This window comes from Grampus griseus (genome assembly GCF_964374135.1).
Source record: "Grampus griseus genome assembly, chromosome: 13".
NCBI classification, from domain to species: Eukaryota; Metazoa; Chordata; class Mammalia; order Artiodactyla; family Delphinidae; genus Grampus; species Grampus griseus.
This window is the reverse complement of record NC_139007.1, coordinates 50,803,028-50,825,422: the sequence shown is the minus strand read 5'-3', so window position 1 is coordinate 50,825,422 and position 22,395 is coordinate 50,803,028. Positions and strand designations below refer to the sequence as shown.

Here is a 22,395-nt window from a genome sequence, read left to right as displayed (position 1 = left end):
GTGGTTCTCTACAATGCTATTATTGTTCATCTGCTGTCCGTTAGTCAAAGACCAATACTAGACTCGCAGTGCAGCAATCTACTTGCTGTTAAAGTTATGTGAACCCTACATTTGAAAACTCAGTGGATTCACACTTCACATTAAAAGAAGTCAGAGTATAAAGAGTCCTGTAGATGAAAAGTTCATGATATTAAACTAATATTTAAACCTATATGCAAAAATTGATTTCTTAACAAAGTAGTTGCAGACTCAATATATTTTCAGTTTGTTAAGTCAGACTGTTTCATGCCTAAGGAATCAGAAGACACTAAAACATTTGGCTAATCTGATTCATGACAATTTGTTTATATAAATACAACATGTTTCAGGAAGCTAAGAATACTAACTATTCTGATAATTTCCTGCTAAAACATTCCCAGGAGACATATACTGACACTTAAATCTAGGTCCATCCTGTCTCTGATTTTGAGCTCCAAAATATTACTTATGGATTTCAGAATTATTATAAACTTCAGTTGAATTTTCTTATTGTCCTCTGTTCTTATTTAAATCACTATTTTATTTCAAAAATGTAACTATAAAAATTATCTAATAAAAAATTGAAAAAAGGAAAAATTATTTGATATAATAAAATTTTCATTTGGGCTGCGTGTAGTAGAGGCAGTGAGTAATACAGAGGAAATAAGACTGGCCATCACTTGATAATTTTTGAATGGGTGTTGAGAGCACCAATGAGGTTGGAGCTTATTATACATTCGTTATTTTGTTATATATTTGAAAATTTTCCTAGTAAAAGGTTGGTTTCATTTTCAGTTGGCAGTAATCAAAAGGAGAGAGAAAATTATGTATACTGAAAACTTGTTTGTAAAGATTTAATGTGTTTTCACTCTTGTGTAGTGTTTTTTTACCGCTCACTGCTGTGGCCTCTCCCGTTGCAGAGCACAGGTTCCGGACACGCAGGCTTAGCAGCCATGGCCCACGGGCCCAGCCGCTCTGCGGCATGTGGGGATCTTCCCAGACCGAGGCACGAACCCGTGTACCCTGCATCGGCAGGCGGACTCTCAACCGCTGCGCCACCAGGGAAGCCCTGTCTGGCCTTCTTAATGTACATTTATGGTCTCAGAGTTGCTTCCTTCTTAAAGCGTTGGTTTTGAAAATGGAAATACTGTACACTAGCAGATGTCAAATCTGATCACCTCTGCATGTGTCCTCAATAGATTAGAGGCTGACAGAGGAACAGAATGATCAATGGGAGAAGTTATTAATAAGGCCCTAAGAAAAGCTCTCCATAATTCACAATTGGGTATACCAGGTGGTCCAACAGAATCGTAGGCATGGAGAACTCATTTAGAATCAGTGGTCTAGGGATTCCCTGGTGGCGCAGTGGTTGAGAGTCCGCCTGCCGATGCAGGGGACACGGGTTCGTGCCCTGATCCGGGAAAATCCCACATGTCACGGAGCGGCTAGGCCCTTGAGCCATGGCCACTGAGCCTATGCGTCCGGAGCCTGTGCTCCACAATGGGAGAAGCCACAGCAGTGAGAGGCCCGTGTACCGCAAAAAAAAAAAAAAAAAAAAAAAAAGAATCAGTGGTCTAAGAAGACATTAAAAAAAAAAAAAAAGAAAAGATGGGGGAAATTTGAGTATAAAAATGCTAAGGTACTTTACTGACAACTATTTTTAATTTTTTTTTTTTTTTAAATCAGAACTACTCTACAGTTCTCTGATATGTTGAGATCTTTAAGTAGTAAAACACCTAGGCAGTTTAGGGTACTTTTGATGATCTTTCCTATGTATTCTTGTATCCTTTCATCCACCTTTTCATTCACCAATTATTTATTAAATACCCACTAAATGCTAGTTATAGGGTAGAGTAATACTTAGAAATATATTAGTTAGAATTCACTATGTGTAAATCTTGATTAATTCTGATTTGAGACCAACTATTCTAGATGTGACAAAGGTAGCACTAACATGATAGTTGCATGTTCCTCCAGGAATAAAAGAAATTAATAATAAAAAGATCATAGGTAGAATGGACTCAATTTAATTTTGACAAAAGATATTTTGTCTTAAGAAATAAATTTAGGAATAAAGTAAACCATATATGTGGATAAATAATATTTCTTTTATACAAAAACAGAATGAAAAATTACTATTTTTGTATCATGATTATAATACAAATGAATAATTATCTCACCAACAAGAGGTAAAGCATGAATTAGAAATTAAACCTCTGGTGTTTGGCCAATGAAACATTGATTCTTTGCTTATGATTCTTGGCCAAGTTATTCTGATGCAATCTTGTTATTTTATAATTCTAACTAGGATTATAATATTAACCTGTAATCAACATTTGATGATAATTAAATGAAAGATTATAATATATGTGTGTATCAACTACTACATTTACACCTAGCTTAGTACATACAAATAATAGGTCCTAAATAAATATGTGATAAATGAGCAAATAAAGATTAATACCTAAAACAAATGAGCAAATCTTCCTTCCCATGTTGTTAAATGATAATTCAATTATTGAAAACTTAGTAAAGACAATCATGAACAATTATTTAGTGAAATGTGAAATGATCCATTGCTTTAAAAATCTTTATTTCTCCTTTATTTTCATGCTAATTAATCAAATAATATATTTAAATGTCTATGGTATAAGTGAGGTTTTTTTGGTACCCCGTTTCTTTGAAGAGAACATTCTGAACAAAGAAAAAAAAAAAGCCAACGCAACCCCCCTAAGGCAAGAGGGAAGAAAGATTCAAAATGAAACTTGCTCATACTCTCACAACACATATTGTTGTCCAGGGCCATGGTTATAGTTGATGGGCACCACAGCAGTGTAGGGAATGACATTTTAGGTCAAAAGCTTATCCTGGAATTTGGTTGTTCTGGGCTTTGTTCTCTTATTAGTTACTCAGTGACCTTCAGTGAGCCACTTTATTTATGTCTTAATGCTCCATGCATTTCAAAGGGCTAATCATACAGAAATAATATACAAAGAATTCTGAGATTTTCAAATTCAGGTGCTAAGGGCTTCCTTGGTGGTGCAGTGGTTGAGAATCTGCCTGCCAATGCAGGGGACAGGGGTTTGAGCCCTGGTCCAGGAAGATCCCACATGCCACAGAGCATCTAAGCCCATGCGCCACAACTCCTGAGCCTGCACTCTAGAACCTGCAAGCCACAACTACCGAGCCCATCTGCCACAACTACTGAAGCCTGCACACCTAGAGCCCGTGCTCAGTAACAAGAGAAGCCACCGCAATGAGAAGCCCACACATCGCAATGAAGAGTAGCCCCAGGTCACCCCAAGTAGAGAAAGCCCACGCGCAGCAACAAAGGCCCAATGCAGCCAAAAATAAATAAATAAATAAAATTTAAAAATCAAATTCAGGTGCTTAATGAATGCAAAGTATTCCATGGTCAGTTAACAGTGAAGCAAAATAGTTTTGGGAAACTTTATTTTATGATTTTATTTGGTTCAGTTACTTTATTTCTGTCTCGGTAAGCCTAATTCTCAGTGGTTCTCCTAATAATTGTGTTCATTTCTTAACAAAAATTCTGAGTGCCAAGGGCAGTGTTTTTATGTTTGTGTTTTTATAATTTTTCCTTTTTTTGTTGTTATATATCCTTCTGAAATAGTACTTCATGGTAATTTATTTATGTCTCTTTTTTTTTTTTTTCCATAAGATCCTGGCAAAGTCCCAGAAGCCAAACAAGGGACAATAAAAGTTGCAGCACAAGGTAGGCAACAAAACACTTAAAAATTCTATTGCTTTTAAAAAAAAACTTATAGTAGCACTTTATTGACAATAGCCAAAGCTGTTTATTGCAGAATAGCACCATCTGCTGGGTTATTATAGAAAACATTTTGTTGTTGCATGAAGATGCACATTTCAAGAATTTATTTAGTTATTGGAGAAAGTGCAACTGAGAGTAATGCCACATTTGCAGAGGAGACACTGAATGACCCAAGAATTCGTATCTCGACTCCAGGTTTGTCATTGAGCTTTTACTTGTACATCCAAAAATAAACCATAGATTAATTGATACATAGAAGATAATATGATGGACAGATAGAGATACACAAATATATAAAATTTCCAATGTTTTTAGTTATGCATTTAAATTTGTGTCATACTAGAAAATTCAGTCAGAATGTTATTAAATTAATACTACTTCATCTGTATATCGAGACTGCAAAAATCAGATATGACTACAAAGTAATTATCCTAGCTTTTATGAGCCATCTGAGAAAATTTGTTTTATCACTCACTAATATCTTTGGGACATCAAAAGTGGTTTTGTTTAAGAGAACTTTAGAAAGTATATTGATTCTTTAAATCATCGATTTGGGAAAAGTACTTCTTTAAAATAATTTTCCTGTAATGTTATTTTTAAACTATCACCTGAAATCACATCCTTTGAGAAAGCTACTCTAACTCCATTTTCCACTTTATAGAACACTCTTAGGAAAGTAAAAGTAAAATATTTACTGGAGAAAATCTTTATTTTTTCTCCTTTGCCACATTATACAGCATTGACCAATAAAGGAGATGCATTTAGGTGGTGGTACATTTGTTTCTGTGCAGAAGCCCCTTGTAGCAGACTTTGAGAAGTCTGCTGAGCACATGACATGATTCCATCTGATCCAAAATTTTCTGTTACATTTAATCCTGGACCCAACGACATACAGAATCATCCTAGTAAATATTGGTAAAATGGGTTGACTAGCCATTTGACCCAGTCATGTTGTTTATAAAGTATATGTGCTAGAATGGTTAAGAACTACGATACAAGGTTTTAGTTTTCATTTGATCATTGGGTTGATCAACAAAACTGATTCTTCTTTAGAAGAGTTCTCATCAGGAATGTCATTAATATTATGGGAGGTAGAAAAGCAGGGCAAATATTATCATCACTTTTGTGTTTTCTATTCATGAAAATGCAGCTCAGAGCGGATTCCTTAAGTGAATGACTACCTAGTTCAAGAATTATTGCAGTTAATGCATATATGTTCTCATAAAACACAATAGCCTGGCACAGTCTGTTTTAACTGAGGCTTCTGAAGGTCATGGTAGGTGTGGAACTATGACTCGAGGCAGGCACTTAGTGTTACTTCAGCCTCCTATTAGAGGAGTTCAGGGGAGAGAATTGAAGAGGCATTTGGAAATCTGCTTCAGATTTGAGCTCGGGGCCATGGGCTTTTACATTCCAAGTACATTGGATTAGGCAGACTCAGAACTTAATGCTTTCCGAATAAAGCATTTATTGTTGAGTGAATAATCAGGTAGAGTTTCGAAGACTTGTAAAACTATCCTTTTATGAGATTAGATGAAAGTGCTGATTGAGAACAGTGTACAAGGCAAGAGTTAGGGGCTATATATATATATGTTCACAATTTAAATTGTAATGACACATCAAAGCAGGGACACACCAAACAGGGATAAATGTCACTTGTGTTGTGCACATACTCAGTAGACCTTTCGTAGACAGGTTTTATAACACCACAGCTGCATAATTAAATTATGCATAGAAGTAATTAATATTTGCAAGTACTCCATGTGGAGACAGCTTAAACACAATGGCAATACTGCTATAGCAGAGACTGATAATTTTGATAGATACAGTGACAGAATTGACAGTGATGTTTATAGTGGGATAAAAGTTAGAGTATATCTCTTCATTTATTTATTTTTTTTACTTTTATAACAAAGGAACTATTTAAACCCTAATTTTATATAAATTATGTATATATGTACTTATTAATTATAATTCAGATATAGCATTCTTTTTTGGAAGTACTTAAAAAATTATTTTAACAAAGAGTTTGGAGGCACTGAGAAGACAATGACATAAATGTCTTTATACTACAGGAGATTACAATTTGGAGATATGAGAAATTTAAGTAACAACACAAATTGAATATCTTGTAGTGCTGAATTGAATTGTAGAGATAATAAATGCCAAAGAATTAAGACAAAGTGATTTTCAGTAAGAGGGATTCCTCATGGATGAGGGGTGACTTGAGTTTGTAGCATGACTAAAAAATAAACTGGAAGAAAAAAAAGCATTGCTAGTAAGTGAATGACTTAAGTAGATATAAAGAGCGATAATTATGAAAGGTTGTTGTCATCATCAAGACATGAGACAATAACCTCAACTAGGATGGCGCAGATGACTTTAGAGAAATGCAAGTAAGGTGAACATTTTGAAGACATAATATTTGATAAACTGTACAGATGAAACAAAGAAAAAATAAAAATGGTACTGAGCTTTCGAGTGTTGGTGAATAGGATCATTATAATTGTCATAGTGATAAGTCCCAGGGGAAGGAAGGAGCTTCAGGGAAAAGAAGAGGATTCACTTTTGGGCAGGTTTATGTTGAGCAGACGGAATGTTATCCAGGCAATGATTTTTCTGTAGCCAGTTAGAACTTAGATGGGATATCAATCTAGTTAATAGATATTACACAATAAGTTGTGGTGCAGGAATGGAATATAGACCAAAATGGAGGAAGGAAGGAGAGAAATAAGGAATCATCTTTTTTTTTTTTTTTTCGGTACGCGGGCCTCTCACTGCTGTGGCCTCTCCCGTTGCGGAGCACAGCCTCCGGACGTGCAGGCTCAGCGGCCATGGCTCACGCGCCTAGCCGCTCCGCGGCATGTGGGATCTTCCCGGACCGGGGCACGAACCCGTGTCCCCTGCACCGGCAGGCGGACTCTCAACCACTGCGCCACCAGGGAAGCCCAGGAATCATTTTTTAATCAGTTAGTTGTAACAGCTAGGAAGACACCTGTTGAGAATGAAATGCTCCAGTGAGGACAGGAACCATAATGGAACTCGCCTTAAAAGATGGGTCTACATCAAATATTTCCTAAATCCCCATCTCAAGATACTGCAGTTGATGCTCTGGTGTGGTGCTGCCACTTATCTCTCATGATGTACCAGGGTATTGGATCTTACTCTGTGCATAAATCTAGGGATGTGCCTGTGGAGTCCTGTGGGTGGGTGGGTGTACATTTGGAAAGGGGGACAGTACACTGAGCCAGGAAGATGGTATTTCTATTTCCTTTCAACTACTGAGATGATTGTAGATTCACATGTTATCTTAGTTTGGGCTGCTATAACAATATCATGCGTGGCTTAAACAGTAAACTTATTTCTCATTTTAAAAAAAGATGGGTCTATATGCATCTGTGTTAGTGTATTTTGGTGTATTTTTTTTCCTTTTGGTCTCAAAGCAAACATAAAAGTATCCCATCTATTAGAGAACAAAAAGAACAAAATAACTAAAACATTAGCCATTGCAGTCTCAAGATTGCTTTGGAAATTCGGGGTCTTTTGTGGTTCCATATAAATTTTAGGATTATTTGTTCTAGTTCTATAAAAAATGTCATTGGCATTTTGATAGGGTTTGCATCAAATCTGTATATTGCTTTGTGTAGTATGGACATTTTTACAATATTAATTTTTCCAGTTCAAGAACATGGGTTATCTTTCCATTTCTTTGTATCATTTTCATATTGCTTTATCAGTGTTTTCTAGTTTTCAGAGTATAGGTCTTTCACCTCCTTGGTTAAGCTTATTCCTAGGTATTTTATTCTTTTTGATGCAATTTTAAACAGGATTGTTTTCTTGCTTTCTCTTTCTGATAGTTCATTATTAGTGCATAGAAAAGCAACAGATTTCTGTATATTAATCCTGTATCCTGCAACTTTACTAAACTGATTTATTAGTTCTAATAGTTTTTTGGTGGAGATTTCAGGGTTCATTACAGTCTCATTACAATGTGAAAAACAAGAGCTAAATAGTTAAGAATCCCTCCCACTCAGTAAATCAGTCATCCAGCCATTGTAATCCAGTTAAATAGATTAGAGTCAGGTGAGCTGAATTGCGTGCCAGCAGTGGGACACATGAACAAAAATTACAAAACCATTATGGAAACAGTTGGACCCTGAAACCCTGGTTTTGATTAACTTCTGGGCCAGAATCCAGCTTGACAGATCACAGGGCTTTCCAGATGACAGTGAGTAAAACCCACCAACCTTCAACCACCCATCAACCTTCAATTATAAACTGGTATATAATTCTTCGGTAACTAGGCACAGATAATTTATGGACTCTATTTTTTGCATAGATCTATTCCTTTTATTTTAGAAGTAATTGTGGTTTGGTCAGATATAACAATTACAAACCTAAAATGTAATTATGCTAAACACATACTTATTATTTTAACTTCTTGTTAAAATATATAACAATATATTTTTATTCTCCTTTATTGGTTTTATGTTTATATCTGAATTAAAAGAAAAACTTTATATGAAATAATATTTTCAATTCTCTTATTTCAGATTTGGATGAATTAATTTGTGCATTGATAACCACTAAGTTTATGAATATATGCACTACATCCTCATATTCTCAGTTTTCTGAGGAATGGCTATTTAATATGTTTTAACACTATTTTCTTTCCCTTATTTCAGCAACAACTAAAAAAGATGAAAAGAAGGAAGGTATGTTTTATGCAAAGTTCCACTGTGCTTTTTGTGTGAACAATTTACCAATAATCAGAGTTGAATTTTGACTGCCAGCTTGTCTGTGTTTACTTTGGAGCTATTATGTGCATACATTTTGTGTGAATGTGTTTTTTCTAGAACATCACTTCACACTAAAGGGTGAACTACTTTTTTAAAAAGTAATTTTAATCTAATATTTCTCAATATACAGGGGGTAAAACACAACCTCTCAAAATCCCGGGCCTCCTATTTCATTAGCAATTTTATCGAATTTCAAAAATACATAAAATACAGACCAATTTTCTCATATTGACTACTTATATCTCTGACACTGACAAGCAACTGATGTTATTTTGTTCTATTATGTTGAAAATAAATCATAGTCCATCACTTGCACTCCACGTCCTTTTGCCAGGATGTCTTGATACGGAGCCATTTATTCCCTGCTGTCAAAAAGAGACTGCACCTGATGGACTTATACAGGCAAGAGAGACTTTATTCAAGACTATTGTGATAGGGGTCGAGTCTGTTTACAATAGGAGAAATTGAGCTCAACTCCGCTGAAACAAAAATGAGAGTTTTAAAGTTCTGGTATGAGCTCGTAGAAAAGCACTGGAGGATGTTGGTGGGTTTGGAGTGGGAGCTGGTCAATGTGATGAGGCCATCTGGGTTTTTTAATTTCCTATGAAATTAGGCTCCTACCCTTCCACAGAGACTGGGATATAGGACTGCTATCTCCTTTGATGATTATGTTTCAAAGTGATGTCTTGCAGATCTTGAGAAAGATATTTCTGGTTGTAGAAGATTTATGTTTCAAAGGGACAGAGAAAGAATTTACAACTGCAAGTTTTCTAAAGTAAATGCTCTGCTAAAAGGGTGGTCAGGGGCCTATAGTCAAGAAGAAAACTGTCTAAACTTTATTCAACTTGATGGGAATGTTAAGGCCTTCTAAGTCACTGTGACTCTATTTAGAGATGTTTCTAATGCACAGCCTGACTACTCTTAGATAGGGTCTCTAGCTATCACTACTGTTTATTAATCTAGGCAATGGCATGTAGATATAAGCAATCACTTATGACTTTGAAAATGACAATTATATTCTAAATTAGTGTTCATATGATCTGAGAAAAAATAAGAAAACAAGTGTTATATTTTATATTTAGTATCATCAGAATTTTACATAGTCCTGATAGCTTGGGAGTCACATTCTGCTTCTGTTAAACAAGAATCTAAGAGTCAATAGATCTGAGAAGGAGAAAATATTTTAGTTGGTTATTACTTACCTAGGAGAGAAAAACATAGTATCATAAAAGTCAACTAATACATATCACTGTGTTTATTGTAAAGGCATAGAAATCAGTATTAATTCCCCATATACACATAGCAAATATTTCAGTGCATTTTGGAAATTATATCATTTATATGATCAACATTGTGGTGTGTATACAGAGACCTTACAAGAAAAAAGAGATAGTAAGTTCCTGATACAGCTTTTGACAGATAGTAAGTGCTCAAAGATGTTTATCTTCCCTCCATCCTTCCTCCTTCTGAATAAAGAACAATTTACCATTTGATTTAGGTAAAGGAGTAATAGGAACAGTTATTTTTCCACTCATTGGCATTCAAACCAAAGTATTAGAAGACTTCTGGGTATATGAAACAGTAGCCGTAGCCAATCACAATTCACAGCTATAAGCTTTATACGTATTTTTTTCCCCTCGTTGCTATGATTGGTTCTGTTTTTCCTGAATTACGTGGCTTTTTTCACTTTTCTGAAAAATTGTCCATATGCGATGGACAAGTTTTGGAAGAGCCTGGGGAGCCCAAGCAGAGCTTTGCCTTTGGAGACTCAAGTAATCCAGTGTACATCACCAGCTGTGAAATATATAAAACATATACTCCTGACTATTTCTTAATATTGTCATCACTATCATCATCATTATTATTAAATTGTCATTTCCAAAGGGTTTTATGGATTATCTCTCATCTCTTGTTTGGAAAACTTTTTTTTTTTTTGCGGTACGCGGGCCTCTTACTGTTGTGGCCTCTCCCGTCGCGGAGCACAGGCTCCGGACGCGCAGGCTCAGCGGCCATGGCTCACGGGCCCAGCCACTCCGCGCCATGTGGGATCTTCCCGGACCGGGTCATGAACCCGTGTCCCCTGCCCCAGCAGGCGGACTCTCAACCACTGCGCCACCAGGGAAGCCCTGGAAAACTTTTTAAATTGGTAAGATGATGATATTTAACGTAAAAACTATTCAGCGTAATTTTCATTGCTCTCAATGTATAGCAGGAGAATAGGCTTAATGGCCAGCTATTCTAGGCAGTGGCTTGATTTTACATTTCACGAGTTCGTATTTCCCTCTCTGTATCTTCTGTTAAGCAAAGCAGAGGAGGTATATGGACTTAAGCTTCTTGGCTCTTGTTTCTTATTTTCAATGATCTCAGTAAAGATTATAGAAATCTTTTCCGTAGAGGCAGGAAGCACATTTTTCCTCAAATGAGGCAAGTTTAATACAAATCATCAGGTGGCATACAATTTGGATTTTCAGTATTTTATTTTACACAAAGTTTATTCACGTTCAACCTTTTTGGATATAGTCAAAGATACTAAAGGTTGACAACTTTCCTGAAAAAAAAGAGAATAAGGGGGCTTTCAGGGATTTAATTAGAATGCTCTTGAGAAGTTTTTGTGGTGAATTTTAAAATACAGAAATAACAGTGCATATGAACTTCTTTATGATAAGCAGGCATCAGGCCACAAAGAACTTCTTGCATTAGTGAACTCTGAAGATTTGCTGTTCATATTAAGATCTTATTACAGCATGTCTCATCAAATCTCTTCCACAAAACTTAGCAAGAGAGACCCTTGGCTCCATTGAGCTTTGCCCATCAAGTTCACTGTCGTTAGCAGTTTTGGTGTCAGAGCAAGCATATCTTAGCCTAAGTAGAGTAATGTTTCTGAATAAATGTTCAGCTGAGGTCCTTCTGTGAGAAGCCTTTTTCTACTGAAGTTGCCACTCTTTCTCCCTCGGCAGACACTTTCCTTGTGATTTATTAACACACGTTCCTACTGTCCATCAGGTTCCCAAAGTCAAAGTCCTAATCAAATTATATTTTTCTTTATAAACATATGCTTATTCCTTTATTTCTTCTTATAGAGTCATCCCATTCTCTTTGCAGACACCAGGACTCAAATTGTAGTGTAAACTTTGACTCCTGTGTTTCCTTTGCCACTAAAATTTAGTCCTCCGGAATTTTTAATTTGACTAAACTCTCTTGTCTAATCCATCCTAAAGTAATCAGAAAAGCTAATCTTCACTCACAGCCTCCATTCCTTCAGTTGCGACCTCACATCCTCATTTGTGACCTCATGTTGGTCTTACTAACCTTTTGCGTGAACCAGGGAAACGGTCTTGAAAATCAGAGGTTCTCAAGATGTGGTCAAGGACTACTGGAAGTACCTGAGGCCTTTTCAGTGGTTCTGCAAGATCAAAACTATATTGATAAAAATATGGATTTATCATTTCCTTCTCACTCTCATTCTCTTATGAGTGTGCACTAGAGTTTTCCAGAAGCTACACAGTGTGTGATATTGCAACAGAATGAATGCTTAAGGAGATATGCAAATCCAACTATCTTTGCCAGACATTAAGGAGATTCACAAAAGTGTAAAACAAAGTCCTTCATCTCATCATTTTTTTGGTATTGGAAAATATATTTGTCATAAAAAGTATATTTATGGTAACAGGTAACAGGTTTAAAATTTTTTGATTAATAAATATATATTTAAAAATATTATCAGCTTTATTTTTAAAAATTATAAATGTCATAGATAGAATAAAAGCTGTTTGGGGTCCTTTACAATTGTTAAGATTTTTATAGGAGTCCTGAGATAAAAACGTTTGAGTATCTCTGACCTAAATAATCATTCTGCCTGTAATGTTTTCCCTAAATATTTTCTTCCAAAATACTGAACTGACTTCATGAAACACTTTATGTCATTACCTATTTAAAATAGTCAGTGGCATCACACTGACCACAGAACATAGTCTACAAGCCTTAATCTGTAACTTAAGTCCCCACAGAGTGTTTCCTGACCTCCTGTCAAGCACATATCAAGGCAAAGTCAAAGCCAAGGACTGACAAATTCCACCAGTAAAAATACAATGATCTCTTTTGAAATTGAGACAGTTTATTACTTTCATGGCCAGCAAAAGCAAGGGTATCTAAAGGTGCCAGCTCTTCATTGTCCTTGTCCCACACACCAAAAATTCAACACACCAGATAATTCAGCACAAATTAGGGACAGCTTTTTGCTGAGGACTCAAATCTGGACTACAGCCAGTGGTCTCCAGGTCTGTTCTCAAAGGGTTCTAGGCAGGAGAACCCAGGAGGTGATGAGAAGTTGTCTTATGACAACCTCCAGGAGAGACAGAGAGGCATGTGGAAGATGACCTCATAGAAAGTCCTCATAGGCCTCCCATCCCCTTAACGTTCTTGAAGGATCACAAGACATCCTGCCAGACTCAGAATTAGCTGTGGTTCAGATCTTTGCCTGAATGGCATATATGGCTAGTGCAAAGCCACCAGGGCACCGTGGTGGAACCTGTACCCTACTCTCCCACCCAGTTTCTTCCTTTGTATATTATGTGTTTCATCCATACTAAGTCACTTTCAATTTTACAGATACAATGTGCTGTCTAGCCATTGTCCCTTCTATTATCATAATAGATCTTACCCTTTCCTTTTCCTTCTATGAATACTCAGTGTTCTTAGGGCTCAAGATAAATTCTCTTCCCTCTAGGACAAGGGTCCCCAACCCCCCGGGGAACCAGGCCGCACAGCAGGAGGTGAGCAGCGAGCGAGTGAGGGAAGCTTTATCTGCCACTCCCCATTGCTCCCCACCGCTCCCCATTACTTGCATTACTGCCTGAGCCATCCCCCACGCACCTCGTCCATGGAAAAATTGTCTTCCATGAAACCCGTCACTGGTGCCAAAAAGGTTGGGGACCACTGTTCTAGGATGTCTGTCTGAACCTCCCAATTAAATATTTTTTCTCGGGGCTTCCCTGGTGGCGCAGTGGTTGAGAGTTTGCCTGCCGAGGCAGGGGACACGGGTTCGTGTTCCCGGGGGGATCCCACATGCCGCGGAGCGGCTGGGCCTGTGAGCCATGGCCGCTGAGCCTGCGCGTCCGGAGCCTGTGCTCCGCAATGGGAGAGGCCACAACAGTGAGAGGCCCGCGTACTGCAAAAAAAAAAAAAAAAATTTCTCTTTCATTTATAATCTCCCTTCAGAGTTTTTGTGTACTTCCTTAGTATTGTTTATTTCATGCCCCTTGTACTTCATATTACTTGCATCATTTTCCTTCTATTCTACTTGACTTTAAGACTTTTGACTAAAGGGACCATGTCTAATTCACTTTCATCCCTTACAGGAACTAACACATTTCCTTAGTTTGTACATTGCTCAACAAATATTTATTCTGTGAATGAATCAGTAATATCTAGGACTCTTAAGATAAATATTATAGCCACAAGAAGTAAGAGTAGGCACTCAAATTTTCATATCCCGGGCAAGAAACGATTTTTTTTTCAAATTGGGAGTTGTATTATAGTGAGCTTTTTAGGTCTGGGAATTTATAGTCAGTTACTAACAATTTTATCTTAAGTGTATATGATCGTTAGCTGCTACTTGAGTTGCACTAGCAGATCTAGGTAGATCTCATTCAACTAACCTCAGCTTTGTTGATGAAATCCTAGGGGTTGGAAAGCCTGTGGGTTTTTTTTTTTAATAAACTTATTTATTTTATTTATTTATATTTGGCTGCATTGAGTCTTTGTTCCTGCACCCGGGCTTTCTCTAGTTGCGGCGAGCGGGGCCTACTCTACATTGCCTTGCATGGGTTTCTCATTGCGGTGGCTTCTCTTGTTGCAGAGCACGGGCTCTAGGCACGTGGCCTTCAGTAGTTGTGGCTCGCGGGCTCTAGAGCTCAGGTTCAGTAGTTGTGGTGCATGGGCTTAGTTGCTCTGTGGCATGTGGCATCTTCCCGGACCAAGGATTGAACGCATGTCCCCTGCATTGGCAGGTGGATTCTTAACCACTGCACCACCAGGGAAGTCCTCAAGCCTGTGGGTTTTTCAACACAGGTTATCTTCTGAAGGATACAGCTCCATTGAGAACTAGCCAGATGAGATTTATTATTTACTGTAACTTAGGGCAAGGCCAAGTAGAGTTGAATGCATGTGAGAATTAGTCCTAAGTTCTAGGACTTCATCATTGAGATCTGAAGAGGAATCATGCTGAAGAACAATGCAAAGTTTCTGTTGTAATTGAATAAGGATGCCAATTGGCAAGTCACACACACACACACACACACACACACACACACGGCATACTTCATTACCTGATTTATTAGACTATCAGAGAGTTAATTTTTCCCTTCAATATGAATTGGTATTTCATTTTCCTCTGGCATCATTCATGAACATAATAGACCATACCTGATACATCGCTAAAGTTCAGTGAGTGATGAATTGAACAGATTGCAAACACATCACTGCTTTTCAATCAGCTGCTGTGGGTCTCAATGTTCTTAATAGAAGACTGTTGTTCAGATTATTGGGCAGATGGCCTTTAGGGAGGTATATTCACCAAGTAAGCCTTTATAATATTTTTAAGCCATTTCAGCAGAGTGCTGGGAGCACGTAATGAAGTTTAATAGCATGAGTATTAAGTGCTGGGACTAATAGCTCTTTAGGGTCAGTATGTGATCTTTCAATTTTAAGCATTATATATTTTGGTTTCTCAGGTATTTACTTGTGTAAGTCTGCTACTCTGTTGACTCCTAACCAAAAGACGTGAAATTATGATGACATTTTAAGTGCATTTCACTACAGCTCCCAGTTCTTACAGCAAATATATTGAACTTTAAAGACCTGCTTGATTAGATCATGACTTATTTTTTTACATTTCTACTTTATGAAATACTTTTCTTTATCTCAGTAAGTGATGTACTTTACCTGACCCTGGAATTCATATTATTTTTATTCTTTTATTACAGAACAATGGATATCTAATACAATATTTATCAATTCTTATTACCAGGGAAAAGAAAAACAGATTAAAAACAACAGGCATTCCAGACTTACATATATTGTATTAAGCTTTTTGCCCCTACCCCATGCCAGCATCTAGTTGAAAAATAGGGGGGCTGGAAATAATCTTGTCCTAATATGCCACATTTTAGCCTCTGTCTGTTCAAACATTCTTCCCAAGCGTTACCTTCAGTTGTATTTCAACTGTAGGTGCCCACCATAATATGTCTGTGTTTTGCATATTGGCTGTACTCTGGGCTCAAAAGATTGCTCAGCAAGGATCACAGAACCTCTTGGACAGGCAGAAATCCTATCCCAGTATACTGCAGCCAAACTAATTGATAAGTCGTGCTAGCCATTGAACTATACACTTCAGACTTTCATCTGTTGTGGTAGGAGAATCTGTATCTCCAAAAGAGTGGCCACTGCATATTATTAATAAATAGCTAGACATATGAGTAAGATGATAGATGACATTTATCACATTCTTATATGGAATTGTTTTATATAATATTTTTCTAATATTTGAATTACCTGCTTACCTAATTAGGATAATTACTCATCAAGGAAACAAATGAGAAATTGCTTGCAAAGCACATTTGTTTTAGATCATGAATTTGGTCCACTTCATTACAGTTCCTGATGAGAAAATGAATAACAAGAAAAAGATTGGGTTTTTGGGGTGAGGTGACAGGTATTAAGAAAAATTTAGTCAAAACTTCTTCTTACTAAGGCATACTGGACATAATAGTGTTTAATAAATGTTTACTCAATAAGTATTCAGTTTCAAGGATATATTATTTTAAAAAATAAGGTTTGTTTTTTCTCTTAAACGTGAAACAAAACCCAATTACAGAAAAAATAGAAATTCAGAAAGAAGACGTTGCAAAACATCATTTTAATGACTATGTTTTTCTATTATGTGGATATACTGTGAATCCCATGAAGAGTTCCCCTACTGTACGGAGGGTACTGGTTAATATTCCCCTTATTTAGAGGTATAAAACAATGTCACAAAGCATCTTCGTATAAGATTTTCTTATGACAATTTTGCATGTTTCTCCTTGGAAATCTAGAAGTTGAACTACTGTGTCAAAAAGTATGCTCATTTTAATGACTTTCTAGATGTTTTTCCCCAAGTTGCTCTCCTAAAATGTGTTTTCAGCTTCTACTTCTGTGGAAGTAGGTTATTACTTTCACCACACTATTACTGTTACTGATTATCATTTTCTCATAAAACAATTCAGTTGAGCATCTAACTGCCTGTTGTGAACAGTCTCCTACTCACTGTCATCTTCAAACATTTTAGGTCCATTACTTCATTGTGGAACTATAATCATGATCCATCTACATCACTATAAGGCACACAGATTCATTAACTTCCAAATTGTTAGTGAATATCTATTGCTCTAGGTTCTAAGCCATATAATTGTCAGCCAGAGAACAGTTTATGTTTTGCAAGCATAAATTCATAGTTCATTATTTTGATTCTAATTTCAGTAATATTCAGATAATTTCAAAACTAAGTTACAGAAGAGGTAAAAGAAAGAAAACAGAATATACAGAATGAAATATTCTAAGCAAAAATTTAAGATGCCTCCATTCTAAAATAAACAAGTTAAAAAAACACTTGTTTTTAATTTCAAGTGATAGGAACAGAGAGTTTCATGGTATAAAAATACTGGAAATAATAAATTTCTCAGATATAGGCTGAACACCCAAAAGACTAAAAATTGAATAGATGGCTTTTGACCACTGAATGCATGTTACTACATAGCAGTTACTAAATAAATGATATGTTCGTCAGTAACCCATGAGCCATCATCACCTGTTTCTTTTTCATTACAATATGAATAAGTTAATGTTTGTACTGGAAATGCATCAATTATTCAAGGAGAGTACAATACATTTCACCAGGATTGCTATAGATTGAACAAATGAAGAAATTGCCAACTAAATTCATGGATTCCAACCCATCTCTATAGAAACAGACAGTATATCTGCCCAGTTTGACATTTTATTAAAAGGTCATTAGCTGCTATAGACACAATGTAATTTCTATGCAAATTAGATGTGGATATTTTCCTTTGTATTTTTTCTATATTTTATACATCAAAAGTTTCTCACTTCTTGCCTTAATCTAATACTCCTCCTCTCAAAAACGGAATAATTTATCTTTAAGCCCCATATTCTAGAAATACAACATGCAATCAATCCATTTCATTGAAAATGATTTCAGAGTGTATGGACATTTTGTTGTGAGCTTATCAGTTGTTGATTTTTCTTATCTGCTTTGTCAGTAATTTATATTTGTATTTTCAGATTCCAAGAAAACAAGAACAACTGCAGAAGGTATTGGGAATATTTCCTTTTTCTGTCTTATATTTAATGAACCCCCAAGCAGCATTCCTTTTTAAAGGAGTCACACCAAAGAAAAAACTTAATATGGGATAAAAGAGAGAGAGAGAATATTGAGAAAGAAAGAAAAAGAGAGAGAGTCAAATCTTTCCTGACAATAATGCTATGAGAAATATTTGGCAGTGATAAAAATAAATACTGCCTATGTTTACCTTTCACAGTAATTATTTTCAAAGAAATGTTTGCTGGACAAGAAATTGAACGATGTTCAGTAACAAGCATTTACTTTGCTAAAAAGCATAAATTTAATTAATCTTGGATATACCAGCATCGATGGAACTGAGTAGTTCCTTTAAGTCTTGAATAAAATCATAAATCATGTGGCAAGTATACCTGTGTCTTTTGTATTTGCTCATAAGGGTTTATGTGTACAGGGTGTTTATGTGTTCATATACATTTAAGAAGACTACAAGATATAAGTCATTTAAAATAGTTAAACAGTATAATCCTAGGTTCATTGTCAAATAATGTTTTACAATTAACTAATGGAAACACCTATGATAATCAGCAATACCTCTGAGCAACACTGAGAAATTTAAGGGGAGAGAATGGGAGGAGGCGTAGGAAACATTACAGTGTAATCAATGTGTTGAGGGAGTATACTTTATCTTTGAAAGTTTCATGAGTAATGGCTTTCTGTTTACATTTCTTTCAACAGAACTACCCAAGGGAAAAAGTAAGGAAAGGCATGCAAATTATATATTTTTTCTATTTACTGCTACTACTGTCCTGCTGAAATACCTAGACTTGCGGTTTTGAATCTCCCTTTTCTATATTTTATGCATGTGAACTCTATTTTTTTTGTCAGAATGAAAGAATATACAACCTGGGGAGGGGGTGATCAGAGTGGACTGAAAAGCATGGCACTCTTCCTTAGAGTCCTTTTTCAAATTCATGCAATCGTCTAATAACATTGTCCACAGTCTTAACCAAAAAATATAACTTCATTCCATTAACCAAAACTGTATTATGTTAGTGGAAATTTAGTCTCTGTAATCTGGTTAGTTCTGTAGCTAGAATATAGAACAGAAGTTCTTTTTCAGGTTAGTTTTACAATCTCTTTTCTGTTTTCTTTGTTCTTGTAATCCATAAATATTTTGGCATGTTCACATGATATATGACATTTTGTCCATAACAGTGTCCTTTTTCCCTACAAACACTGTGAGCTCTGTGAAACTGCATTGCTTGGGATGCATAACATAGGCAGCATCCACTGTTGCTATAACACATTATTAAAGCTTGCTTGCTAATGATTCAGTAAAGCTTGATGCTTTGAGGTTGAGTCTTTTGCAAATGTTTACTCTTCTCTGAAGAAAAACAAACAGAAACAAATAATGTCAACTTAACCTTATTCAATTAGCCATTAATAATCATTCCATTTCCAGGTATGCAGAGCTTTAAAAAATCCTAGTGAAATTAAAAACATGTTTTAAAATATATACCAATTAAAAAAAAAAGATTTACATGCATTTTGGTCCTGCAAAGGTCAGGACATTTGACCTTTTATGTCATAAAAGTGCTCTAAAATGTCCTATGGAGAGAATCATGAAGGTACACTACAACTCAGCCAAGGGGAGCAATCTGTCTATAGAGAACTATGTGGTATTTCGATACCAGATTTATGTGTGTGCACAGCTGCTGATATGGGCACTGGCATACTGATACAGAAACCACTCTATAAACCATTGCACCAGCAGGGAAATGGAGGACAACTGGAGATTTGAAAAATGGTATTTAAATAATATATATGTAACCTTAAGGCCCTTGCTTTATTACAGTCTATATGATTAAAATTTCCCACAGACACACTGCAGCTCCTTGACAATCTTCAGAGTATTGATATATTTAATAAATAAACATGCCTTCCCAGGCATTCATTTAACATTCCAACTGCTTCCCTCCTTGGGAAGTTCTGTGGATTGACTTGGGCAGTAATAAGGACAAGAAAAAGAATTTTCCTCTAAACAACTACTAATTCTTTTCAAATTAACTTATTTGCTCTAGTTTATCATCTGGACCTGCTTTTGTTGTTATTGTCGCATCTTTGAATTTGCTGTATTCAGTTGTTGTTGTTTTTACTTTAAGATTGCTTTATTCAATTATACATCTCCAACCCTATATTCTTATTTTGCTTTTTCTTTTCTAGTTACCACAACTTAAAAGTTGGTTGTTTTTGTGTTTTTGGTTTTTTTTGCAGTCTAAAACAAATCATGGTAGGGAAAACAGGGAGAAGAGTACATGTATTTATGTATACATGTACTCTTCCTGTATATATTTTTGCTAACTCTAGTGAGCTATAATTTTTTCCAAATAAAAAAATCAATTATAAGTATGATTTGACAGTCCCTGTAGATATAAGCATGAATTAATTTGTATTTATTAAGGTAATTCAATAATTACATCTTGAATTATCCCATAAAATAAATGGACTTGACAGCCTTTTCTTGCACATCATCCCAAATTAGCACGGGTATTTTCTGCTTATACAGTTACTTTCTGATATGATTGGAAGACCCTTATTTTAACTTTGAAATCTCACAGATAGTTGGTAATTGATTTTGGTGCATACCCAAAGCAACTTCCAGTATTTTTTTTGATTGTTATTACTTTACAAATTTCTTAGAGATGTTTTGATAATTGGTGGTTCAGTTCAGCAATAAATTAAGCAATGCATTTAATTACTCCATGTTTTCCAGGCAGTTTTTAATGTTCTTACCTGTGTTTAATTTTAGCTAAGTCACGTATGCTTCTTCCCTTTGACTTGTAACACTTGGTCAGGCCATTCGTTTTATTTGTTTTATTGCCTGCCTGCTATCTTGGGAGTGAATAAATTGCTCATTATACCTTCACAAGTACAAGCGTGGTAAACAAAATTGTACACTTGAGAGACTGATGAGATAACCATAGGAAATTCGATGACACTCTATGTTTCTAAAATATAGTTCTTAGAATTCTTTCAGCATAAACATCTTCTAGTCTCCAAAATATATTCATTAAATGAAACTTGAAGAAATCTCTTTATTTTTCTTTAAAAAATCAGATAATAATGTGTCTATGTTAAAGTATTTCTTGAAAATCATTTAAATTAATTTGACAAGCTTGTCAAATTTTGCTTGTCAAGGCAAAATAAGTAAGAATAGAAATGTAGAAAATAGCACTTCATATAAAATTAGTACCTACACTTCATATAAAATTAGTGCTTATTATAATACAAATGTCAGCTTAATTTTGAGGCCAGAATGATTCTTCATCTCATATAACATTGGCAAAAGTGGGTTCTTAAAAAGGAACACTATATGAAAAATACTCTATAAGGAGCATTTGTCCTAAAAACAAGGGAAGTGTGTTTTGCTTCCCCCTGAAAATTCTTAGTCTATTTTTAGCGTCGTAAATCTGCCTCAGCAAAGACTTTGTCTTAGCTAAACATATACCTTTTCAATATAAGAAAAGTTCACCTTAGAAGAGAAAGTCCAGAGGAAATCTGTTCATCCTTATCTGAGAATTATTTTAAAACAGATGTAATAATTATCCTTTATGCTTACTTTTTATCCCAAATTTATTTCATGTTGATCTAGTAAGAAAGGAAATTAAAAATTTTTCCATCCTTTATATACCCTACTTTATCTTTCTAGTTTATTATCCATGAAAAATTTTAATTCCTCTAATATCCAGAATAATTTTTATTGCTGCTCTGTGAGGGAAAACAGGGGAAGATTGGAAAAACTCTTTTTAAATATGTGTCGGATATTAGTCTTTTCATGGCAGCTACTATCAGTGCAATACAGCACTAGACATATATGTTTCTTTGTGTTAGGACAATTAAGTTGTGACACATAAAATTGGAAGAATAATAATAACAAAAATAATATGTTTCAGAACAGGAAAAGAAAGAAAAACATATAGAACCAGGTAACTTTTAAAATTCTTCTATCCTCTTAATTTCAAGATATAAAACTTGCAATTGAATAATGAAATGTGATCAAATGGTATAAAATGTTGAATTTTTTTCTTTTCTTGTTTGATACAGCAAAGCCACCAAAGAAGGAACATTCAGGTGAGTCAGACTGGGGTTGCTGGGGTCTTTCTACCTGATGTCCAAGGTTTATTAATGATGTACCCTCAGACGGGGGTAAGGGCCATGACTGGAAAGGGCAGGAAACCCTTCCATCTTATGTCTTTTTTCCAAGTTCTTGTCATACGGTTAACACCAATGCCATGTTAGAAAATGGAGGCCAAATAGTACATTACACTCTTGCTACTCACTGTGTGTTCTGTGAACCAGCAGCATTAGGAGCACCTGAGAGGTTGTTAGAAATACAGAATCTCTGGTCCCACCCCAGATCTACTGAA

At 35.7% G+C, this 22,395-nt stretch overlaps 1 protein-coding gene across 8 annotated transcripts in view; it reads left to right on the top strand.

Annotated features, from left to right (window-relative positions):
* TRDN (triadin) overlaps positions 1-22,395 on the top strand; it is a 373,155-nt gene that overhangs the window by 220,832 nt on the left and 129,928 nt on the right. For 7 of the 8 annotated variants that reach the window (XM_082668827.1, XM_082668826.1, XM_082668823.1 and 4 more), the window contains 6 exons: positions 3,701-3,754; positions 8,497-8,526; positions 17,950-17,979; positions 18,704-18,721; positions 21,922-21,954; positions 22,073-22,099. In XM_082668827.1, the coding sequence (XP_082524953.1) occupies positions 3,701-3,754; positions 8,497-8,526; positions 17,950-17,979; positions 18,704-18,721; positions 21,922-21,954; positions 22,073-22,099 (192 nt within the window). The remainder of the gene's footprint in view (positions 1-3,700; positions 3,755-8,496; positions 8,527-17,949; positions 17,980-18,703; positions 18,722-21,921; positions 21,955-22,072; positions 22,100-22,395) is intronic. The other variant, XM_082668825.1, reaches the window with a different exon arrangement.